This window comes from Acinonyx jubatus, chromosome B3, assembly GCF_027475565.1.
Source record: "Acinonyx jubatus isolate Ajub_Pintada_27869175 chromosome B3, VMU_Ajub_asm_v1.0, whole genome shotgun sequence".
In the NCBI taxonomy this organism is placed as follows: domain Eukaryota; kingdom Metazoa; phylum Chordata; class Mammalia; order Carnivora; family Felidae; genus Acinonyx; species Acinonyx jubatus.
The window spans coordinates 47,940,265-47,965,560 of record NC_069386.1 but is presented as its reverse complement, the minus strand read 5'-3'; the positions used below and the strand labels follow the sequence as shown (position 1 = coordinate 47,965,560).

The 25,296-nt window shown below is 36.2% G+C and overlaps 1 protein-coding gene across 1 annotated transcript in view; it reads right to left on the bottom strand.

The window, feature by feature from the left end:
• PRTG (protogenin) overlaps window positions 1–25,296 on the bottom strand; it is a 127,181-nt gene that overhangs the window by 42,031 nt on the left and 59,854 nt on the right. The window contains exons 3-11 of the mRNA XM_027067310.2: window positions 24,533–24,677; window positions 23,432–23,565; window positions 21,553–21,690; window positions 21,141–21,299; window positions 20,386–20,545; window positions 19,335–19,582; window positions 17,170–17,334; window positions 13,887–14,192; window positions 12,607–12,795 (exon numbers count right to left, since the gene is read on the bottom strand). Of these exons, the coding sequence (XP_026923111.1) occupies window positions 12,607–12,795; window positions 13,887–14,192; window positions 17,170–17,334; window positions 19,335–19,582; window positions 20,386–20,545; window positions 21,141–21,299; window positions 21,553–21,690; window positions 23,432–23,565; window positions 24,533–24,677 (1,644 nt within the window). The remainder of the gene's footprint in view (window positions 1–12,606; window positions 12,796–13,886; window positions 14,193–17,169; window positions 17,335–19,334; window positions 19,583–20,385; window positions 20,546–21,140; window positions 21,300–21,552; window positions 21,691–23,431; window positions 23,566–24,532; window positions 24,678–25,296) is intronic.

Sequence of the window (25,296 nt, the reverse complement as noted above, 5' to 3'; positions counted from 1 at the left end):
CCTCCACCACAATTTGGATACAGAATTCCATCACATCAAGAAACCCTTTTGTGGTTCCCCTTTGTAGTTAAATCCTGCCCTTACCTCTACTCTATAGCAATCACTAATCTAATTCTGACTTTTCAAAGATGTCATATAAAGGCAACCATGCAGATTACAACCTTTTGAGACTGGCCTCTTTCACTCAGTATAATGCCATTGAGATTCACCCACAAATTGTTGCAAGCAGCAATATAGTTCATTGCTTTTTATTGCTGCATATTTCAATTGTATGAATATACTGCAGCTTGTTTATGCATTCACCCATTGAAGGACATTGATTGTTTCCAGTATTTGGGGTGTAATGGAGCTACACACTTGTGTATAGGTTTTTGTGTGAACATACATTTTCATGTTTCTAGAGGAAAGACGTAGGATGGGACTTCTGAGTCGTATGACACAGACATACTTCACTTAAAAAAAAGGTACTAAACTGTTTTCCAGAGTGGCTGTACCATTTTGCATTCCTTCAATAATGCATAGGACTTCCAGGCATCCTGCATCCATGTCAGCACTTGTTATTGGCAGTTTTGGCATTTAAACATTTTTCAGTCATTTTAATAGGCATGTAGTGGTAGCTTATTATAGTTTAAATTGTTAAATTTTCATTTATTTCCCTAAAGGCCAATGATGCTGAATATCTTTTCATAGACCCCTTAGGTGTCACTACTGTATCTGAAGTCCTCCCATCAGGCCATAGGTAGCCATAGGTAACCAGTTAAGTCCTAACTGTTCTACGTCCAAAACAACTTCAGTCTGCCTTATGTCCAATAAAGTACTGCTTTAGCTCACATTCTCACCATCGTAGATTATTTCAACAACCATCATATTGTCTTCTGGCCCTTACTCACTGCATTTTCTACACCTATCCCCAACACTGTCATTACCATTTAGCTTTCTAAAACAAGCCATGTTTGGGGCGCCTGGGTGGCGCAGTCGGTTAAGCGTCCGACTTCAGCCAGGTCACGATCTCGCGGTCCGGGAGTTGGAGCCCCGCGTCAGGCTCTGGGCTGATGGCTCAGAGCCTGGAGCCTGTTTCCGATTCTGTGTCTCCCTCTCTCTCTGCCCCTCCCCCGTTCATGCTCTGTCTCTCTCTGTCCCAAAAATAAATAAACGTTGAAAAAAAATATATAAAATAAAATAAAACAAGCCATGTTCTATTCTCATTTAAAAACTTTTGATGGTTCCTCATTGCTTGTGTTGTAGGACAAAGACCAAATCAATTATTAGGGTACACAGGACTCTTAAAACATGGGTCCTGTTTAACTCTATGGCTTCAGTCTCTACACCTCCTACCTATGTAACCCCTGTTTTAGCCATAAAACCACCAATGAGGCTACTTCTTTAACCTTCTTTTTTGTACACTGTAACTTCCTGTAATTGGAATGATTTTCCTCCATTTTTTCCTAGGCAAACCACTCTCCATCATATGGTAAAAATTAGCCATTTATCCTTTGTGCTTCTAGAACACTCTGATTATACCTCAATTTTGTCTATTAGCACATTTTCCTATGAATGCTGATAGGTCCTTCATGCTCAGCCCAAATGCTTTAGAAGCAGGCATGCCATCTTAATGCTCACATTCTCTGTTCCCAGTACAGGATCTGATACAGAGTATGTGCTTTGAAAAAATATACACTAATTTTTAAATTTTAACAATAATGGAAAATAAACCTAACTTCCACAGTTAGGATGGGTAAACTTTATTATGAAAATTTTACGAAACAAGACATGACAATTACATTGGTATAGACAGCAATCTCATGTCATTAAACCAAGTTTTGTGAAATATATATTGTATCAACACTAAAATGAGAAAATTTGCATTTTTAATTAGCTCTATCTTCTAGGCAATGTCTTCAAGAGGTGTTAGGAAAAGAAATCACACAAGTCAAAATTGCATGCTACAAAGACGGTTTCAATTTTGTAATTCATTTACTGGTAATTAATTTGCATGAATTTAAAGTTAACTGTAGCCCATTATCAGTAATTTCTAAATTGAGTTCATCTTCTGATTTGCAAGGCCACTGAGCTTCTGTGTCCTAAGCCTGTCCAAAAGAACAACCAAGCAAGCATAGAAGTGTCTTTATCTGAGGCCTATGGAGTTCCATAAAACACTGTACTCACTGTATTCACACAGTGTTAACAAGGGCTTTGTAAACAGTATTGTAGCTCTAAGAGCCTATACTAAAGCTCAATGATAGCAGCTGAATGGACTCAAAAATATTCTTCTTTTGAGTGACCACTAAATGCTCTTGCATTCACACTGTGGCTTCAAAGAACAGTTGATGTTATGGGTTTATGGAATCCATGGCTATATTTCCTTTATTTTCTTGTTCATTTAAAAACACTAAATTTAATTAACTTGGCAATACCACAGTTGCCTAAAATGAAATGTACCAAATCAAGAGTAATTAGGTATTCTGAGGGGGACAGAATACATCATTAGATTTGTGACTGCATGCCTCTTGAGAGCTGACGCAAGCAAAGGAAAGGAGAAATTAAAACACTTTAACACAGTTACAGAACTGACTTAAAGACAAGCATAAACCAAACATCCAAATACCTTCACTTTATAAAACTGTAGGGTATGTGTGTGTGGGTATACACATATACACATGTATATACATGTATATGTATATACACATACATAAACATATACATACTTATAGTTATGTTTATATATATAATATACACTCATATATTTTTTATACAGTGATTATAGTTTCCAAGGGTTGAGTATAAACTGATTTAAAACAATAGAACATGCTATTTTCTAAAGAAATCTTTATTATTTGTGTGCATGGAAACTGCCATGTACAATGGGACTGCAGCAAACAGGGAGGGTAGACTTTTGTAGCATCTCTGAACCAGAAAGGAAGCGAAAAAGAAAGCTCACAAAAACCTCCTCTTTCAGGGAAGAGGCAGTTCTGAGCTGTTTCACATCTTCTCTCTCCGCATTAAATTTTACACACTGCAACAGAAACATATTTCTAAATATAAATCTAATCAGGTCACTTGCTTGCTTAAAATCATCTAGTGTCTTCACACTGCCCTTAGGATAAAGACCAAATTCCCTCATGTAGCTTACCAGGTACTGGCTTCACTTTGTGCTCATATAATAATACTTCATTTTCTCTGGAACATGGTCTCCCTCACTTCCTGAACAACTCAAGTGAATTTCACCATTCTGTGACCATCTCCTGGGTTCTGTCCTTCTGACAGAACCCTCTGCAGAACCTTCTGGCAGAACCCTCTGCCTCTGCAGAGGCAGGTTTACTATGAAGTTGTGAAGCTTAATTTTCAGAACGCTTCACTTGTATGAAGCCTACACCTACAGTGTACAAGGCCATACACCAACAGTATACTTTTAGATTATTGTTATTTTATTATGTATTTCTTTACTAGTTCCCATATAACCTGTACCTGCCCCTGACCCCTTGCCTAATGAGTCCTACTCATCCTTTAGATTTCAACCTAAATGTTACTTCTTCCTGGAAGCCATTCCCATTCCAGCCCGGAAACAGGTCAGAAACACCTGCCAAATGATGTTACGGAGATCTGATGTCCACTATCAAAAAGTTCATCACACCATATTTTAGATGCTTATTTAATTGTTGGTCTTCCTCCTAGACTCAAATACTATGACCATGTCTACATTATTATGGCAGTACCTAACATTTAGACTATCATATACTAAGCTTGGTAAATATCTAAGAATCAAAGAATGAACTTGTGAATGAGCACTCAGTGGCAGACAAAATGCAGGGAAGAAGCAGCAAAACTGGAAGATTATACCTGAGAATCTGTGATTCATCTACTCCCTGGATGTTTGAGAAGAAATGCATTGACTGAAGGATGATACCCATGAAAGGCCATTTTGTCCCCCATGTAAAAGTCAAAAAGTATGGGGAAATAGGACTAGAAACAAGATATGCAAAAGAAAGTGCAGTAAAGGCAGACTTAAGAGAGGCTTAGTGTCAATAACAATTAAAAACTGTAATTGGCCTGCAGCTCCTGGGTGGCTCAGTTGGTTAAGTGTTCAACTTCAGCTCAGGTCATGATCTTGTGGTTCATCAGTTTGAGCCCTGTGTTGGGCTCTGTGCTGACAGTTCAGAGCCTGGAGCCTGCTTCAGATTCTGTCTCCCTCTCTTTCTGCCCCTCCCCTGTTCATGCGCTGTCTCTCTCTCTCTCTCAAAACTAAATAAACATTAAAAAAACAGTAAAAAACCAAACCAAAACAAAACTGTAATTGGCCAGACAATTAAAAGAGTCAGCAATTTAGGAAGCTAGAAGGCACAAAAACAAATTCTGAAAGATTTCCAACAAGAATAACAAACTTAAAGCTAAAAGTTATTAACTTATAAAGAATTGATATCGGCTATTTTGAAAAAAACATACTAGGTCATCTAGACCTAACTTTACCAAGCTTTAATGTGCATACTAAGCACCTAAGAATTCTGTTAAAACTGAGATTCTGATCCAGTAGATCTGGAGAGGGAACAAGGAAGTCTGAAATTCAGCATTTCAATAAACTTCCTGATTATACTGCTGATCCTAAGACTGCACTTTGAAGAGCAACCACATTAGAGTCTATACCTGATGAGAAACAAAGGACACCTACCTAAACAGATTCAAACTGAGGAGATGGGGAAACATACAAATGGATGTCAAAAGAAAGCTGGAGCAGTAATATTTACATTGGGCAAAACAGACTTTAAAACAAAGGCTATAACCAGAGTCTACACCTGGAATTGGCAAAATACACTAATATGGTCTGCTGCCTTAGGGTCAGCCTGCCAGTTAAATGGTTTTCATATTTTTAAAAAATTGTTTTTAATTTATTTATTTTGAGAGAGACAGAAACAGCATGAGTGGGGGAGGGGCAGACAGACAAGGAGACAAAGAATCCCAAGCAAGCTCTGTGCTGTCAGCGCAGAGCCCTACGCAAGGCTTGAACATATGAAACCTCAAGATCATAACCTGAACCGAAACCAAGAGCCAGATACTTAAACCACTGAGCCACCCAAATACCTGGTTTTTAGACTTTTAAATGCTCAGAAAATAATTTTAATAATACTTAATGATACATCAAAAATACATGAAAGTCAAATTTCAGTGTCCATAAACAAAGTTCTATTGGAATATAACCATATTCATGCAATTATATATTTATTTTGGCTGCTTTTGTGCTATAGTGGCAGAACTGAATACTTGTGGCAGACCTTATGGTCCACTCTGTATTAGTCTGCTTGGCTATCATAACAAAATAGCACAGACTAGATGGCTTAAAAAACAGAAATTAATTTCTCACAACTCTGGAGACTGAGAAGTCTAAGATCAAGGTCTGGCAGTGTTCAGTTTCTGATGAGAGATCTCTTCCTGACTTGCAGACAGCCACCTTCTCACTAAGTCCTTGCTCACACGGTAGAGAGCTCTTGCTGTTTCTTCCTTTTCTTACAATTCACCAGCCTATCATAGTAGAGCTCCGCCTAGTTTAACTCTCGACACCTACCCAAAGGCCATATTTCCAAATCCAGTCACATTAAGGGCTAGGGCTTCAACATATGAATTTGATGGGGACATAAATATTCAGTCCACAACACCCACAAAGCCCAAAATATTTACTATCTAGCCCATAACAGAAAAAGCTTGCCTGCCCCTGGTCTAGATCCTTGCTTGTCAAAGTTGGCAAGAATGCAAAGATTTTAGGCCCCACCCAAACCTACTAAATTAAAATCTGCATTTTAACAAGATCTCTGGTATAGATAATAAAGCTCAGGAACCACTGGTTTCCAAATCTAGTGATCATGGTATATCACATGGAAAAAATATTTTTAAAATACAGATTTCCAGGCTCCACCCAAGGAGGAGAACAATTTTTAACAACAATTACAACACCTAACTTTTGTTTAAGACTCCCAATGCAGTTCGCTAAGAGCTGTGCTAAACATTATGTGCATTATTTCATTTAATCCTCTTAACGTTCTAAAATAGCTATTATTGGGGCATCTGGGTATCTCAGTTGGTTAAGCATCTGACCCTTGATTTCAGCTCAGGTCATGGTCTCATGGTTCAAGAGTTCGAGCCCCCGGCATCAGGCTGTGCACTGGCAGTGTGGAGCCTGCTTGGGATTTTCTTTCTCTCCCTCTCTCTCTGCCCTTCCCCCACTCACTCAAAATAAACAAATACACTTAAAATAAAATAGCTATTATTATTATCCCTATCTAAAAGATTAGGCAAATAACCAGGACTTAATTTGTTAATAAGTTACAGAAATTATGTCAGGCAGCAGACATAAAATTTACTTCACCAATACTTTTCTTTCAGCTGTCAGTGCCAAGTGCCTCCTACAATAGAGCATTATAAATGATGTACCATGGGAATGACTGACACCATTTGAGGTTGCAAGAGGATTCCCAGAAGGGTTGAGACTTAAAAGCTAGGCAAGATTTTTCCAAATGCAAAGAGATATATCTACATTTTCATCCAGGAGTATCAAAAATATTTCAGAATGGCAGATAATCTCATTCAAGAAAAGTTTAAGGAAAGATAACCAGAAGATGCATAGTAATTTCTGTACAGTTCTTACAGTTTCATAAATCTGCATTTTGTTGCAAACTGGCAAATGAAAATATTTCCTTTGTTACTGTCTTGATGTTTTTTTATTAAAAATTTTTTAATGTTTATTTATTTTTGAGAGAGTGAGAGAGACAGAGAGATTGAGAGCAGGGCAAGGACAGAAAGAGAGGGAGATACAGAATCTGAAGCAGGCTCCAGGCTCTGAGCTGTCAGCACAGAGCCCAACATGGGGCTCAAATCCACAAACTGCAAAATCATGACCTGATGCTTAACCCACTGAGCTACCCAGGTGCTTCATTACTGTCTTAATATTAACAGTACTTTTTTAATAACAGGATTGTTTAAGAAATGGATGCTCTGTTTCTTTTGAGTTATTGTTTTTTTTAATTTTCCAAGTATTAAGGTTCTAAAATTTGAGCTGTGTATCTATCATATTTGGCATGTTCAGATCCCATAAGTGATTAACATTTTAAATTAAGAAAAAAAATAGTTGAGTATTTCCTAAAGTCAGCATTGAAGTTTCAATGTATTTTGGCTAGATAACAAATTAAACACAATACAAGAAATGGTAACTTAAAAGATATTTAATAGCGAAGTGAAAAACTTTTACCACGTTCCCTTTGTCGTTATTTGTACTCCCATGTTGTCAGTTTTCTGGCCTACATAGCAGGTGGTTCCCAAAATTATTCATGTAAGAAGTCTACTGGCTTCATTCAAATGAGTTTATTTTATAATTCTTTCAAAGAAAGGAATGAAACAGTGAAATCAGATACTGTTCGGAGGAGCCATTTCTATGAAAAGTAGAATTTAACAGTGATAAAGCACAGAAAGAACTGAGAAGAGGCAAAAAATGTGAGGTATGTCCCCAGCGATCTTGCCTGTAGTAAATAACAGCAATAACGTCAGTCGAATTTCTACACCAATCCCTAAAAATTATCTGATAACATATAAATGCAAAGTGATCTCACAGAAACCAGTGCTGCTTTATAAAGTCAACACTAATCCGGACAGAATGCTTAATGATGTCTATGGGATTGATAATATGTTACTTTATAAAACAGAAGAATCCTGGCATCTGCAATGACATTTGAGTTGGTAATTGATATGAAGGCACCAAATTATTTGAAATGAATTTATAGGCTAAAAGTCAGTATGGGATACTTGAAACTATACACCATCAGGAAGATTTGTTTATAAAACATGGTTTCTTTTTTTACTCTGTTGCAAGGGGTGCAGTGAGAAAGTTGCTAAACAACCACAATACTAGGATTTTCACCTGTAGCATGTTTCCAAAGATTTTTCTGAGTGCTATCTAAGGCTTCCTTGTGTGTGGGGAATGAGGGAACACAATCTCTAAAAAGACCCTGGCTTGCCTTAAAACGTGACTTCCAGATTCATACACTCAGTGATTCTAGTTCTCTTCAAAACAAAATCACTACTATAGTACGGTTCACAATGAACCCTTTCTGATAAAAGTAGTCTCTTTTATGCCACAAAATCTTGTCCTGTCCTAACTAAAGTCTTAACTAAAGAGACTATAATTCCCTCCAGCTATATGAGTTAGGCTCACCAATGGTAGTTCTTTATTTTCTTTCCTCAGATCTGTAACCACACAACCAAATCCTACTCTGTTATGGCAAACGATAGCATCCAGAAATCTGACTTAGTTTTACCATGCTTCCATATAAACTGGCTAAGGTATTCTAAAATTACACTGTTGCCGAGGGACTGTTTCTTTTGCTTCCTACTCCCCTGCATAACCGGAAATTCCGATTTTGGATTTTTCAAAAGAAAGAAAGAGAAAAAAAATAAAAGATTGAGTTTAGAAGGTGTACAAGGGATCCAGAAGTGTTACTAATGATTTTTGATATTCTGGATCTGTAAAATTGGTGCTAAATCTCATGCTCACTAATCAAGCTTGCTCTGAAGTTTAATAGCAAACATTCTTTGGCAAAGTAGAATCTAAAGATTATCAGTGTTCCAAGTGCTAAATTAACAACAACACCATCTAAATAATAATCTTCCCTTTCCCTCTTAGTATATAAATATTGAAGAATTAAGTTTCTGACAGCTTATGAAAACAGTCTTCTTTGTTATTAGAAACTCTAACTTCAGAATTTAAAGTCAATTTCTGAAATAAACAGACCAAAAAATGGAGCAAATTATTTCAGAAAGTCTATTATCAGGGAACACAAGTGTGCTATTAATTTTGCTTCAGTTTATTGTGTGATAAATTTAACAAATGTTTTAAAATTCTACTTAAAACTTAGGCAAACATGAAAAGTGCCAAGGGGCAGGGGTGGGGAACAATTAAGTGAAAATAATCACAAGATGCAAAACTTTGAAGAAAATCTCAAACCACCATTTAGAACAAATCACATACACATTAAATGACAAACTAAATGCTTATTCCCCAACCCCCCAAAACCATTTCTAATTAAAATCAAACTGTATATTTGCAAATCATTAAACTAGAACTAGCAACATCAAAATCTTCCACTACTCTGCCAATATTTATATTATACTAATAAAGACACGAGAATCTTTTCAACCAGTTTAAAAAACAAACATTCCACATCCCTGACTGAGGGATTTGAGGGTTTGAGGGAACTGAGCTTTGAGGGTTTTGAGTAAAATGTTCTAAAACAACTTTCATTACTAAGTACAATTAAATTTAGTTAATCAGAACTTTGGGAGAAAATTGGGAATGTAAATAAAGTTAGTATCTTTTGATTTAATTCTTTTTGTTTTGAGCAGAGGTCACATTTGTTAAATCTTTTTATTTAGTATGACAATGCCTTACTTAGAAAAATAATTTGTAAATTCTTATTAAATGAATTGAAATACAGAAATTTCTCTTCTTTCTTTCTTTCTTTCTTTTTCTTTCTTTCTTTCTTTCTTTCCTTCCTTCCTTCCTTCCTTCTTTCTTTTTCTTTCAGAAACAAAGAATTGTTATGTGTTACCAAGGAGACTGTGTCCCAATAACATACTTTTTAGTTGAAAACTTAATTACCAGAAGCAACAAAAGGATGTGTATTAGGGTATCAGAGAAGGGATTAGTATGAAAATGAAATTTTGAGGCATCAGTTGGCGACTCAAATTGACATGGAATCAGCAAACAGAAGCATTTAAATTTCATTTCCAGCCCCACTTAGTAAATCCAGTTCTAGTTAGAGCATCTTTAATGTACAAAAGCTCTATGAAAGCAAGTATTCACCATGCAAGACACAGATAGGGTTCCCTTAACCTACTGCCCTCTACACACATCACTCTCTGTTAAACAGGCAGCTACTGCCAGATGCTCTTACTAAAAATGGTCACAGATGGTCAGTTGTCCAGTTAACAGAACATACTGCCCTCCCAACAGCCAAAAGTAAGAAGGATGGGAGTGAGAGCTGTTAACACTTGCCTGCTTAGTGGGCTGCACCCACTGAACTTGATGTGAGCTTGGCTAGGTCCCAACAGTGTCTTTCTAAGGACCCTAGGGCTCTCAGGATTAAAAGGCATCTTCAAGGTGATCTGGTCAACAGCTATACAATGCTTGGATCCACACAACTGCCTCTCTGCTAGTCAGCCCTTCTGGTCCTGGCTTGGCACCTCCAGGGGTGTGAAACCCACTGTCCTACAACAAAGTCCTACAACTGTGAGACTACCCTGTTACCCTGCACTGCAGTTAGTCCTACTACTCAGTCAAGTCCACAGTCAGGGCACATGGAGTTATTTTAATAGGCAGGATATCCTGACTATAACAAAATAATTTCCTAGGTTATACATTATAAAGTGTTTTTAAGCTGAACTACTCCAAACAGTATAGACAAAGAGGATTTTATAACATAAAAACACAGGCAGTAATATATATGATTTTTTTTAAAACACAGAAGGAAATTAAAGTTCATAGTATTAAAAACTATTATACAGATTACAAAAAACATTTCCACAAAGATCAGTAAGTCATTATATGCACCCATAGAAAATGTTTAAATTTTAGAGCATTACTTTTAATTGACAAAGTTTTAACTGTTTCTCTAAACTTTTCACAAGCAGAACATTACTGTTCTTCCCAATAAATTATTCATTTGTCTAAAATAAATGACTTATATGTTCAAGAAGAATGCTCTATGAACCTATCTTTTGTATCTTCTACTTATTTATATTTCCTTAACAGTGAAAGAACTGAAGGGGCACCTGGGTGACTCGATCAGTTAAACATCTGACTTTAGCTCAGGCTATGATCTCATGTTTTGTGGGCTCGAGTCTGCATTGAGTCCCATGCAGACAGCTCAGAGCTTGGAGCCTGCATCAGATTCTGTCTCCCTCTCTCTCTGCCCCTCCCTTGCTCACACACTGTCTCTCCCTCAAAAATAAGTAAATATTAAAAAAAAAACCAAAACCTGAAGAGACTCGAGATACTATGATGCATAATTTTTCATCAGCAATTTACCAAATCCTGTTTTAAACTTAGTACAACTTTTCTGAATTAATGATATGAACACAGAAAGGGAGAGCATACTGAATGAGAAGCCATGACTAGAAATAAATGCTCCTAACTTTGATGACAGGTTGGGCTAACGTCATCTCTACATCAGTGGTTTTAAGGAAGGTCACCCTGGAACATACATAACTTCTCCTCATCATTTATAAAGCTATGTGACAGCAATCAACAGTGAAATTTATTTAAGCAAATGCAGATTAAGTTAAAATCCAAGACAACAAGATTAGAAGCAAAATACCATCTGGAAAACTATTGCTAAGAAACAGACGATGGGGTCCTATGTCCCTGCCTCTAAAAACAGATTCCCACCATTGCTTCTTACTGCGCCGGGTCTCAGGTCTTATGCTGTTTTCACAGTTTGTGCTGTGAGGCCAGAAAAATAAATGGAGCTATCCATAGTGGGATCACCAAGCCTTTTTCCTTTTTGTACTCCAAAAGGTAGTCTGTGACAGGGAAAGCCAGAGGCACTGTAAAATTTCAGTATGTGCAGAAGATGCTATAACAATTTAGTAGGGAGTTTAGTTAGTAATCGTAATTAAAGTTGCTGCTTTAACAAATAACTAAGAAATAACTAAGTGTGCAGTTTACGCCTTGAGTATATATCTGTTTATACCCATATATTTATTATAGCCACAAATTTCTTTACTTTCCACTAAACATGTTTACATTCTGGAATTCTTCACTCAGCAAAGACAGGATGAACAGAGAATAAAACAGTGTTATCTATATATATATATCTATATATATATCTATATATGTATGTATTTTGAGAGAGTGAGAGTGAATGTGGGAAGGGCAGAGAGAGAGAAGGAGAGACAGAGAGAGAGAATCCCAAGCAGGCTCCCAACTGTCAGTGCAGAGCCCAACACGGGACTTGAACTGATGAACCTTGAAATCATGACCTGAGTCAAAGTCAGACGCTTAACTGAGCCACTCAGGTGCCACAAAAATGATGTCTTTGAGAACTATGATGAACCCAAAATTAAATGCTTTTTCTCTGGTGTTTCTGGGTTAGAGCTACAAAAATAAATCTTTATAGTGACATGGGTCATATGTAAGAGCATTATTTTGTACATAATTTAGATAGATTTTACATGGGAAAATAATACACCTACATAGCACTCTCGGGCAATTTCTGAGTTAATCTTAATTCTGACCATTTGGTGATATTTCCTTTTTACATTCCTATTCTACGTACACCACATACTCACAATAATTTATCAGAGCTCACTCTACTAGAAGTGAACTGTAGAAAGAAAATCAGATGTCCAGAGGTGGGGGATACCACATTTACCTGACGTTTTGCCAGTTTGCTCACAGTGGTGAGTCAAAGACCAACAGTGACTTAAGCAGTAGGACATACACAGTGATGTAATAAAGGTAATTCTTCTCTTTCCACCAGTACGTCAGTTCTTGTGTCTCTATCCAAAAACTCTTTTCCCAACTGGTCAGAAAAGAAGGAAAAAAGGAAAGTGCAGTATGGGCTCACTCACCTAAACCACTGAGAGTATAGAGAAGGTCACTGGTGTCTAAGAAAATGGGTCCATTTTCCTGCTGCCCTTCTTCTTTGTAGTACAGTTTGTAGCCCTGAATGGCTGCTGTGTCCTCAGCATCTTGCTGCCACTTCACAGAAATGGTGGTACAATTCAGAGGCTCCAAATGTAACTCTGGAGACTTAGGGGCTAGAAAAATTCACCAGAAATATATGTATAAAAAATCTGGAATTCACACAAACACACACAGTTTTAAGCCAACAGTTACAAAATAAGTTCAATTCCAAACTTTTATACATATATATATATATTTTAAAATTTTATTTATTTTGAGAGAAAGAGAGAGCATGAGAGGGGGAGGGGCAGAGTGAGAGGGAGACAGAGGATCTGAAGTAGGCTCTGCACTGACAACAGAGAGCCCGATACGGGGCTCCAACTCACGAACCGTGAGATCATGAGCTGAACGGAAGTCAGATGTTCTACTGACTGAGCCGCCCAGGTGGCCCCAAAACAATTACATTTTAACTTTCAAAATTCCACACTGGTATTAAACTTGGAGACCAAGTTAATCAATGAACAACAAAAACCTCAGTCACCTTACACTTCACGTTATTAAACAAACAGGGTGTAGAACTTTCTAGCCTTACGGTCTTTCTATTAAAATGATGATTAAAAAAATGGTAATAATATTAATTAGGTCTCTATTAATATTTAACTTTTGGTAATTCAGTTTGATTTGGACCCACCACCCATCTATGAAGACTCTGCTAAGCAAACTAATAGAGTAACCAAAAGTTTCACATGCTACTGAGCTTTAGTAAAATGGGACTACTCAACAAAAAGTTTAAAATTATTTTCAGTTACATCCATGATCTATGGAATATTTTCATTCATAAATGAAACACAATTTAAACACAATTTAAACATAAAACACATATTTAAACATAAAACACAATTTAAACATAACTTAGATTTATTTTATTTTTTTTAAAGATTAAAAAAATATTTTTAAAATATTTATTTTTGAGAGAGAAAGAGAGACAGAGTAAGAGTGGGGGAGGGGCAGAGAGAGAGAGACAGAATCCGAAGCATGTTCCAGGCTCTGAGCTGTCAGCACAGTGCCGAATGCAGAACTTAAACTCACGAACCACAAGATCATGACCTGAGCTGAAGTCAGATGCTTAACCGACTGAGCCACCCAGGCTCCCCTAAACATAAGTTAGATTTAAAAAGACCAAAAATACTGTGTTATTTTTCCTCAATAGTTTCTAGAAATTTACCTTTCACACTTGTGGCTTTGGGTGTCCGATGTGAAGTCCACACTGACGACTCTCCCAGCCCCACTCTGGTGGCAGCAGTGATCCGCACCAGGTAGACACTATCAGGTTTCAAGCCCTCCAGAAGGTACTCATGTGTGGTCCCTGGGAGCTCCAGAACTTGGATGGAATTCTCAGTACTGAGGCGGAAGGACAGGCGATACAGGACCACTTGGCCCCGCCGATACTTGGCTGGGATCGGCAGCCAGGAGATGAGGATGTCAGTAGGACTTCGACTTGTCAAACTAATTTCAGGAGGTCTCAAGGGAACTAGTCATACAAGAAGACAGGTTGCTTATGAATACTTAGAATCATTTTTGTCAATCAGCCCACCAGTATTCACTGAATTCTCCTAAGAGCAAGACCTAACATAACAAAGGAGAGATACTTTCAGCCCTAGTGGTCAAGGTTTTCAGTTGAATAGAGATCACAAACCAGAAAAAAGAAGGAAAAATAATGAGGGATGGTCAAGAATAGAGAACCAAAGAAAACAAAATGTCACTAATAGTAAAAGCCCAAGTCCCCACTGTAACTTCATACAAAGTCCTATCTACTCATACAGTTGGCTTCTGATTAATTCTGTGCCTCAATCTCCTAGTGCTTTCCACTTGTTCCCTCCACTCCAGCCCTTAGCAATTTCCATTTCTTCTGTCTAGAGTGCACTTCCCCCATTCATCTGCCTAGCCAACTCCCTCATTTTCATTTCCTTCAGGTTTTCATTCAAATGTCATCTATTCAGTAAGCCCTTCTTGGTGACTCTGCCTCATCTCAAACCCTCCCAACATTTCATACTCCCCTCTTCTGCTTTTTTCTCCTTCTCTTAGATAGTTATCAATATCCAACATAGCATATAATTATATAATGGATTGTTCATCTTGTTTATTTTGGGGTGTTTTTTTTGAATGTTTATTTGACAGAGAGAGAGACAGAGAGAGAGAGAGCACACACACAAGCTAGTGGGGAAGGGGCAGAGAGAGGGAGACAGAGGATCTGAGGCAGGCTCTATGCTGTCAGCAGAGGGCCCCATGTGGGGCTTGAACTGCGAGATCATGACCTCAGCTGAAATAGGATGCTTAACTGGCTGAGCCACCCAGGCACTCCTCATCTTGTTTATTGTTCCTCTGCCCCTTCTCCCACCAGAAAGTAAGCTCCACGAAACCAGGGACAATTTTTTGTCTCCTTTGTTCACTACTAAGTAACACATAGTAGGCACTCAATGATTATTTGTTGCATGAATGAAATAATAGGTGGAAAAGAGAAAATCAATTAAGCATTTCTGAGTCCTTGATGTGTATGCACTCATGAATTCTGACAAAAACCAAAGGAAGTACTCTGATCATTTCTACTTTATATTGAGGAAATTAAGGGTCAAAGCAGTCAAATCACTTGCTCAAAGTCACACACGTTGTTAGTGAAGTAGATGTAGGCAGACTGAACAAAGCCCACATTCCTATCCCCCCTACTTTACTATTTCCTACATAACAACAGTTTTTCTGTGACAGGGTTATGTAGGGATTAAATGAGATAATGGAGAGAAGGTTTTTAGAATAGGCAGGGGTAAGCCCTCCACAAGTGTCAGTTCCATCTGCTACACTGCTATGTACCCTACGAGACCCACACATTTCGGTTTGAGATACATGGGCTTACGAAATGGGCAGAAACTCGTGCAGAAACGTGAAAGCCAGTGTCAGAAGTCTCATCTTTTCCAGAGAACAAAATGAAATTTCATTAAATAAAAAAGTTGTAGAGTAAGAAAAGCTTTAAAGGAGAAAAACTTCGAGACCTTAACATTCACTGGAACTGACAAGCTTTAACAAGTAGCTTACTATGGTTAAACCCCTTTCCTTCAAAGACATAGGGAGGAATATACCTCATACACCAAACCCCCCACAAACCGCAGGATAACACCCCCACCAGCCTGTGTTTCACCTTAGATATGCATGTCAGAGGTAAAATGGGAGGAGATAACTAGAGAGGTCATAAGTACTATGATTCACTCTAAAATGAAACAGACTCTTAAGTGAAAACAGAACTTGGAATTTAGCACCCAGATCACTAATATTGCTTTCATTTAGTCATACTCTGAATTTATAAACATCTAAACAAGTGGCATTAACAGAGATGTATGTAAGAGATCTGGGACCAAATAAACAAAGGAAAAGATTTGGAAATCATTAATACAAAAAATGTTTTGAAAATTACAGGTGGACCATTTTGTGAGGATGAGAAACACCTGTAAAGGGAGAACAGTATAATTAGGTGTATGTTAAATCATTCCCTTTTCACAGTGAATGGTACAAAAAGGCCTTCTAGAGCTGCTAAAGAGAGAGATGATGAATCAGAGGGAGAGAATCAGTCTCAGGATTTTCCTAACGGATGAGATTTCCCACCATTGTAAGAATATATGGAGGCCTGCCTTCAAAAGGACTACAACTCAATTTCTAACCCATGATCAGTTAACAAACTGAACTACTATTACTTTCCTCCCTAAGCAGAATAAACATAGTATATCTAAAAATAAACTAACTGCTGATTTTACGAGAACTTTTTTAACTAATAAGTTACTAAATTTCATAAACTACCCGTTTCAGAAACCCAAGACTTCTGACCTCTTGTCATTATATACGCTCAATATATTTACTCATTATATATATTTATTTATGCCTAGAAAATCTCACATTTTGTTCTACTCAGTTAAAGAAAACTTCCATGGTGAAAAAATATTTTAAAAACTGCAATTTAAACTGGGAAACTTGAAGAAACACAAGAATTTTGTTATCAAAATTTATGTTCTGCATTGTAAGTTATAAAAGCTCTTTACCCATATCCTATTACTGTCAAAAAGTGACAGTCAAATTTGAAATGGCAAACTAGCCTGCTGGTTGCCACCCTTGTTTTGGTTATTTTTTTAACCAAAAAGAGGATATTTTCTCTACTTTAAAACACATTTATTTGTTGAAACTGATTAAACATATTTTTTTAAAAAATTTTTTTTCAACGTTTATTTATTTTTGGGACAGAGAGAGACAGAGCATGAACGGGGGAGGGGCAGAGAGAGAGGGAGACACAGAATCGAAAACAGGCTCCAGGCTCTGAGCCATCAGCCCAGAGCCTGACGCGGGGCTCCAACTCCCGGACCGCGAGATCGTGACCTGGCTGAAGTCGGACGCTTAACCGACTGCGCCACCCAGGCGCCCCGAAACTCATTAAACATATTAATGTTCATTCTAGACTTGTGGTTTCTTACCGTCCTCTAAAGTATTCTGCGTCACGTGGTCAGACATCTGGCTGGCTCCCATTGGCATATATGCCACGATGTAGAAAGTGTAATTGCTAGCAGGTTCCAAGTCATCAATAATATAATGAGTTGTGTCATTTCCAATGACTACTTGATACTCTTCATTATTTAAACCTAAATTAAAGAACCAGTGTTTGAAAAAATTATGAATATTCGAAATGAAATTAATAAGACCACTTTCCCTCCCTGGTCCTCCAGTCTTGTCTCTGTTTTCTTTTGTGACCCTTTAAAAAAATATGAATGGGAAGGTCTTAATTTCTAAAAGCAGTCGTTTGAATTTTTCCCTAATAAATCAAACTGAAAATAATTAATCTTTTCTAAACTTCACTGAGTATCTAGTCAAAACCCACAGCAGAGACAATGTACAGCAGTAGCACAACAGAGCTTAACACTACAGAATACTGTAGTTCTTAACAGTGGAAGTTTTACTTGGTTAAACTCATGGCTTTCTTCTTTTAACCATGAATCTCGGAGAGACAGTAGGAATGTAATGGCTCTGCTCTTTTTAAAAACAAACCAAGCCAAAAGTTGTCCTGCAAAAGATCTCATTTTGGCCCTAGAGATTCTATTAAATTTGACTGACACAAGTTGTTCTTTTTATTTATACTGAAAGCAAAAGATCTAGGAGGCACAGAATGTGCTTCAAAACACTTTGTTCCACAATGAACTTTTTTTTTCCCAAAGGGGAAAAAATTCTCAGCGATTCTTAATAAAATATGCATGGCAAGGTATAGAAAAGAATTTGTCTTTGTGGGATTTAATTCCTACAGAGCCAATCTGTAAAGTGGAACAAGAGCGCTGGCAGCTTTGTGAACCGTTCACAGTAAATGCATGTCAACTTCATCAAAACTCTCTAAGGACGAAGGCCCTTCTCCCCACACTGGATTTATAAACAAAACAGAAGGCAAATTCCACTATTAAGTTTTCCCACATTTCTGAATTAACTTGATAGCATTTTAATTAGACAAGATTACAGCCATTTCACAACAGACAGGCTAATGGCTCGTTAATTAGGAACTGCATAGTACGATTTCTGACCTACCAAACAAGGTCCTTGAGTTCGAATTAAAAAGCCTTGTTCTGTCTCTGAATAGACCACTGAGCCGCATGTGGAGGCTCTAATGAAACAACTATAATAGCGAACAAGAGTGGTCTCCACCAAAACCAGCATTCCTTTCACCTTCCTAAATCACTAAGAAGGGAATTAACATACTCCAACATGCTCAGTTAGACTTTCATTCTTCTGGCTACCACAAATCCTGATTTAAATTCAAAATATTCCTTTTCAAAATACTACTTCAAAGTACAAAAAACAAACAACAACAAACCACTTGTTTCTATGGATAATTTTATCATATCATTTTTGGGTGTTGGAATTTGTTTTTAATGTCTATTGCATAAAAGCTAGACTATACGTACAACTAATATTTATGGTTTCTATGAGAAATCAGTAGAGAAATCTCCAGGATTTGTAAGTAGCTTTTCATTTCCCTTTTTTTGCCAAAGAAAAGAGTAGGATAAAAAAGATTAAAAAAAAAAAAAGTTAATAGTTCTGACTAAATATTTTGAGACAGATTTGATTGCTACTTTTATGTAATATAGGACATATCAATAGACAGTGTCCTGTTCAGAGTTTTCTATGTGACTCCAGAAAAATTTCAAAACATATAAAATCAACTTATGGGGATTTGAAAATGTTTATTTCCCCCCTTAAAAATAACATGCTATAGTGACCATAATTCACCATATTATTTTATGAAGCAATTACACCATTGTTCCTATGTAACTGCATACTTGAACTGGTATATTAAGTGTTAAAGAATTTATATCTTGGCTGGAATGAAATTAATTAGTCCACTGTAATGTTTAGCAGGCAGAGCTGGTACTTATTTCTAGACATAAAAACCTTAAACTATACTTACATACACAAAGTATACAATAACAAAAAAATTAGCAAAAATTGATATGCAGGTGATAGAGTGATTATTTAATAAAAGAGATAAATGCCATAGAACTTCAAAAGTATTTTCTGAATGATGTAAGATGTCATTCACACTGAAAACAAATTACTGATGCCCAGTTCCACTTGAAAATAAACTCCTCACATTGCTTACCTTCTGCTTTCATATAGTGCACAGAATAAGCGATGACTTTGTCTGAATTATAAAGTGGCCTCTCCCAAGCTAAAAGGATGGCTGAACTTGACATGGTTTCAGCATGCACATTGTAGGGAGCACTGGGTCTGTCTTCCGACATTACTACGGTCAGTCTGGCTCTAGATAAAATAGATCCTTGGCTGTTTTCAGCCATGCACTGATAAATGGCATCATCTTCAGGAATAATCTGGTTAATTACCAATTTACTGAGGAAAGGAAAAAATATTTTTATGAAAAATTCTAAGAATGATGTAAAACTAAAGTTAAACTGTTGCTAAGTTCACTCTCATTTTAAATGACAGAAGTTACTAAGAACAAAAAACTGAGTCTGTAATCAACTCTACCAAAAACACCTACGAGTTGCTTAAAATCACTCTCATTTTCTGAGTCTACCTAAATAAGTAATAGTGGTATCCAAACCCCATTTGTTTTAGGTGATAGACTAATCTCTTTTAAAATTTGGTTTTTATTAAGGAAGTATATTATTCTGTAATAGCATCTAATTTATATAATATTGCAATGTTACATAAAATTGAAATCAACCAGAATTTTAAAGTTTTGTTAAATATATCACAATGTTATTAGAAGATTCATATTTACACTAATAAAAAAATGAGTTCTTAAAATCATTAAGTTTGAGCTGTGGAAAAACTCCTGGAGATTGTTATTTCCTTCTAATTTTCTCATTTTTGGGGAGAAGGAAAAGAGACCCCCAAAGGGTTAATATACTTGCTATTAACTTATTAGCTAATGGCTTACCAAGACTAGAACCCAGGTCTGAGCAACTGTCCAACACTTATTTCATTATAATCTATCACTTCCATAATCCACATATAAAGTACAAAAGGATATATGGCATGCTGATGTTATCATCTTAATTTCTTATTTATTTTATTTTTAGTTTAAAATACCAAGGTAATTTAAATATTTGATATTACAATCATTTCACATAAAAAATACTAAAGCCATTATATCTTAACTAAAATAGTAGCAAAGTGACATAGCTTACCTGTTGTACATTTTAATTCTACCATTTGAATGTATCTTCCTCCCATTTTTCAACCATGACATTTTGGGTGAGGGGATTCCTTCTGCTTGACATACAAATCGAGCAGTGCCAGCTCGAGGCCTTGTTAAACTTTCTGGCCATTCAACAAATGAAGGAGGAGCTATTTTTAAAGAAAAAAGAAAAGAAAAAAAATTCTGTGTTCCAATGATACCAAGGGTTAAGGAAGAGTACAGCAAATAGCCCAAATCCCATCCTTGAAAATATTTGACATTTGCAGCTTCTTATCTACACTCTACATATATCTATCCAGATGCCTTCTCTCAGCAGTGCTCATGTAGATGTACACTTTCTCCCTATTGAGACCCTCTGTGTAAACACACTAAAAATATGTATACTATAATCCTACTTAACTAAGCCCAAATATATAGTCACTTGCAAATGCATACAATCAACAGATTAAAATTTTAGGCTGGTGAATGGATATGTGGGTAGGTAAGAAAGAGATAAAAGGGAAGCTTAAACACGAAGGAACATAATGGTATGCAAGCAAACAGGATGATGACTTCAGAATGATAGCTAACATTTTAACATAGGGCTATGTCTCCTAAAATTCATTATTGGATTACAATAGTTCATATAAACCTTCATATCAATGCTACAAAATTCAAGAAAGGAAGAAGTAAGCTATCAATGAGATAGAACAACAACTTCTAAAATACAAGATTCTCCTGATTGCAGAATGAAAAAAGACATACCTAATACAGTTAAAGTTGCCATAGCAACAGTAAAGTTGCGTGTGCCTGGGGTTGTGGCCCGACAAACGTACACTCCAGCATGTTGCAGTCTGACATCAGATATCATGAGATTACCATTTCCAAGTACCCGAGTGTTAAAGACATCAATGGACTTATGATCTATTTCCAAGACAATATTTTAGTTAAACCAATGTAACATATGATCTAAAATTACATCAAAAGATCACTATCTAACCATATCATAAAAAGTATAAAATGTGCTATACAAAAACCTTTTCTCTACACACTGAAATGCCAAAAAGATAAAAGTCACTTAAATGCTAAACATGTGTTTGGTATATAAAATAAACATTTTATCAGTTTCACCAGCATGAACAAAGTTTAAAGTCTTTTTTTCCTTGAGAAAACTTACCAAGGCGGCTCCAAGAAATGATTGGTTTAGGATTTCCCGTGGCCACGCATTCCAAAACAACAGTCTGATGAAGAGACGTTGTTATGTTCTGTGGGCCTGCTATAATGGTTGGTGTGTAGAAGGAATTAGACTCTTCAACTTTGGGGAGGAAAAGGCACAATATAAAAGTAAATTATAAATAAGATATAACAAGTGAAACAAGTTAAAATATCTATTCTTAAGTTATTCACTTTTTAAAAAATAAATTGATTGAGATATCACTCACTTAACAAATAATACACCACTTTAACTGATTCAATGATTTTCAGTATTTTCAGAGTTGGGAACTATTACCACAGTCAATTTTAGAACATTTCCATCACCCCAAAAAGAAACACCATACCCATTAGCAATCTCCTCTCCCCACAGCCTAGCAACCACTAATCTTTCTGTCTCTTTAGATTTGCCTATTCCAGACATTTCATAACAAAGGAACCATATATTATATGGTCTTTTTGTGACTGGTTTCTTTTTACTTAGCAAAATGTTTTCAAGATTCATCCATGTTGCAACATGTACTAGTATTTAATTTCTTTTTATTGAGTAATAATAATAGAGTAAGATTTAATCATATAGATACATCACATTTTATTTATCCATCCTTCAGCTGATGGACATTTAGGTTGTTTCCAGATCACTTACTTTTAAATTCAGGCCCAAACATTCATTTAATCCTTTCGCTAATCTTGTTAAGAATTTATGTGACAGTGAGGAGAAGTATGAGAGTGCTTTTGTCTTTAATCTTTCATACCAGGTAGCTAACAGATACTATGTGATATTAAAACAGAGCATTAAAAATATAATTTCAGTTTCTTAATGTTTTCCAAAGAGATCTTTAAAAAAATTTTTTTAATGTTTATTTTTGAGAGAGACAGACAGACTGTGAGTGGGGGAGGGGGAGAGAGAGAGGGAGACACAGAATCTGAAGCAGGCTCCAGGCTCTGAACTGTCAGCACAGAGCCCAATGCAGGACTTGAACTCATGAAGAGTGAGATCATGACCTAAGCCAAAGTCAGATGCTTAACCGACTGAGCCACCTAGGTGCCCCTTCCAAAGGAATTTTTTTAACCTTCAAGTATCTTTTAGGAATCTGTGGAAAGTTAACATTCATATGAAGTTCAATAATGTCGTTCATACAGATTTTCTTCCACTATATTCATGTAAACTTAAATTATTTTAAAATAAAAAACTAGCATCTGTGTATAATTCCATTTTAATAAAATACATTTTTTTCATATTCATCTCTTCCGCTAGTTTCCCTTCTAACTATGTTCATGTATGGCAAAATATATAAAATTATGTTTATTTAATGTTAACAATGGTTATTTCTGGATACTAGAATTGGGGGGATATTTTGGGGGGATATTTTTAACTTCTATCTTCATACTTTTTCACATTGTTTAATGTAAAACTTTTAAATTTGTACTCTTATAGACAATACTCTTTATAATATGCATGTATTATTTTTACAAATGCAAATTATAATTTTTCTTAAATCAACAAAAAAAAGCCAAACTGGAAACAAATATATCTTTATTGAAAATGGACAATTTTTGTGGAAATGGATAATTGTTTTTATCTTTTTTGCATTTTACATTTTAAAAACAAAAGTGAAATATTTACAGAACAAATATTCATTCTTTCTTAAAGATGTTGATATAACATAAACCAAGCACTACTGTGAAAGAAGAGGTGCCGAATAGGGGTAAAAATGACAATTTCCAACTAAACTACAATAACCTAAATGAAATTAAAGTACTACTTTATGGCATACTATTACAGCCAGAGAAGGAAAATTAATAGCTGGGTCAATAAATCTGAAATAACTTCTGTGCTGTACCTGGAATCACTGTTAGAGAGGCCTCCATACTTTTACGTCTATGGGCCACAGTAGCAGCAACACAACGATAATTTCCAGCATCCCTTTGGCCAACATCATAGATCTGCAATACTCCTGTTGGTAGGGCTGTTATCCTGTTATGAGAAGAAAGATGATTAAATTCTTTGTAGAATTCATCTCTTAACATGTATTCTATGATTAAGATTTAATATATTCAACCTTTTTAAAGTACCAGATGCAATAGTTTCAAGACCCTTAAAAATATTAGCTTGATTCTATTGTTTTCATTTGGGACACTACAGTTCTCTAAAAGCATAAATAATCATGCGGTATGTGGTCTGTAAAATCTATCAGTCTAACTTTACACAGAGTTACATTTGACATTATAGCTTATATAACTGATGGTCTAACGCTTAGTGCAATTTTTTCAAATCTTGATTTCTTGCCTATAAATATACATGCATTCTCCAAGGTACATCTGAATGTAAATTTAAGAAAAAACTGTCTTGAATAACTTCTTTCAACTCAATACCCTACCATTTTAGCAAGCGATCTTTAATCTACTTTGGAATACTGCTACTCATTAGGACAGGAATCAAACTTTTTGAAGTTGCTACTAAGTTCTCGATCCTTAAACCTCAACGACCTTCAGAGCACTAGTACGTGTGCACATGTGCATACATGTGTGTGTGTGTAGTGGAGACAGGGAAGTGGAAGGTGGAGACAGAAGTGGGCAGCTATCAGGGCATACATAGGAGACCCCTACAGTAGTATTGCTATTGGCAGCAGTGAAGGTCTAATTTAGTTTCCTAAAACCTTGAGCTATAAACCAGTGGTCTTTTGGTTGGAAAAGATGTTTGAGGAAAGCAACAAAGCAGTAAGATAGGTTATGTGAATTATGACCTAAACCAAAAAACAGAACTTATTTTCCATGTGCCAGAGACTGATGATCTAATTCTTTGCCTCAGTCTGAAATGTATTTAAGAAGTTGGTAATTGCTACTGTAATTGAAAATGAGCTCCGTAATGGTCTTTCCCCATAGAAGTCTCATGACATCTTCATTACTCCTGTATCATCTCCAAAGACAAAAGCTGAATTTACCTATCCAAAGTTACAGGTAGGGTTGTCCGATTGAATTCCCATGTTATGACTGCAGGAGGGTTTGAAGAAATCTTGCATGCAAATCTAGCAACTCCACCTTCATGGACCTCAGTAGAAACTGGCTGAACTTCAAATGCAGAAATAGCTATAAGACAAAGTTTGACAAATTTAGAGTAAGTACATTCACTATTATACTGTACAGTACTTGGAAATAACATCATGCTAGATATTATGTATCAGACTTGAACTCTTGCCCAGACATAAGACCAACACAACTAGCTCAAAGAAAATTTAGGGAATAATTTTGGAAAAAACACTGGCAGTTGCCTAGCTCAGGGAATCTGGTCTTTTCAGGATGAGATTCTCAAGAAACTTGCAACCTATCTGGAGAAAAAATATAACCACAGCAAAAACAAACACTTAATAATGATATGTAATCACATACCAAACTGTGTGGTACAAACTTGCAATACTACTGTATTTCAGAGAAGAGGGAAATCAAAAAAGACAGACCAGACAGGCAAAAACTATTTGTAGGGATTTGTTTTAGATTAAGTTTTGAAGACTCATTTCAGATTGGAGGAGGAAAATAAAGACATTCCAGGTAAAAGGAAGAACATGAAAGCAAGCACAGAAATAAGAAATGTGTAGCCCGTGTTCACAGGATTGTAAGGAAACAGCCAAGACTAACTACTATAGAATATTTCAGATTAAGTGTTCAAGGAAAAGTAGAGGGTGACTACAGATAAAGAAGATTTATACCA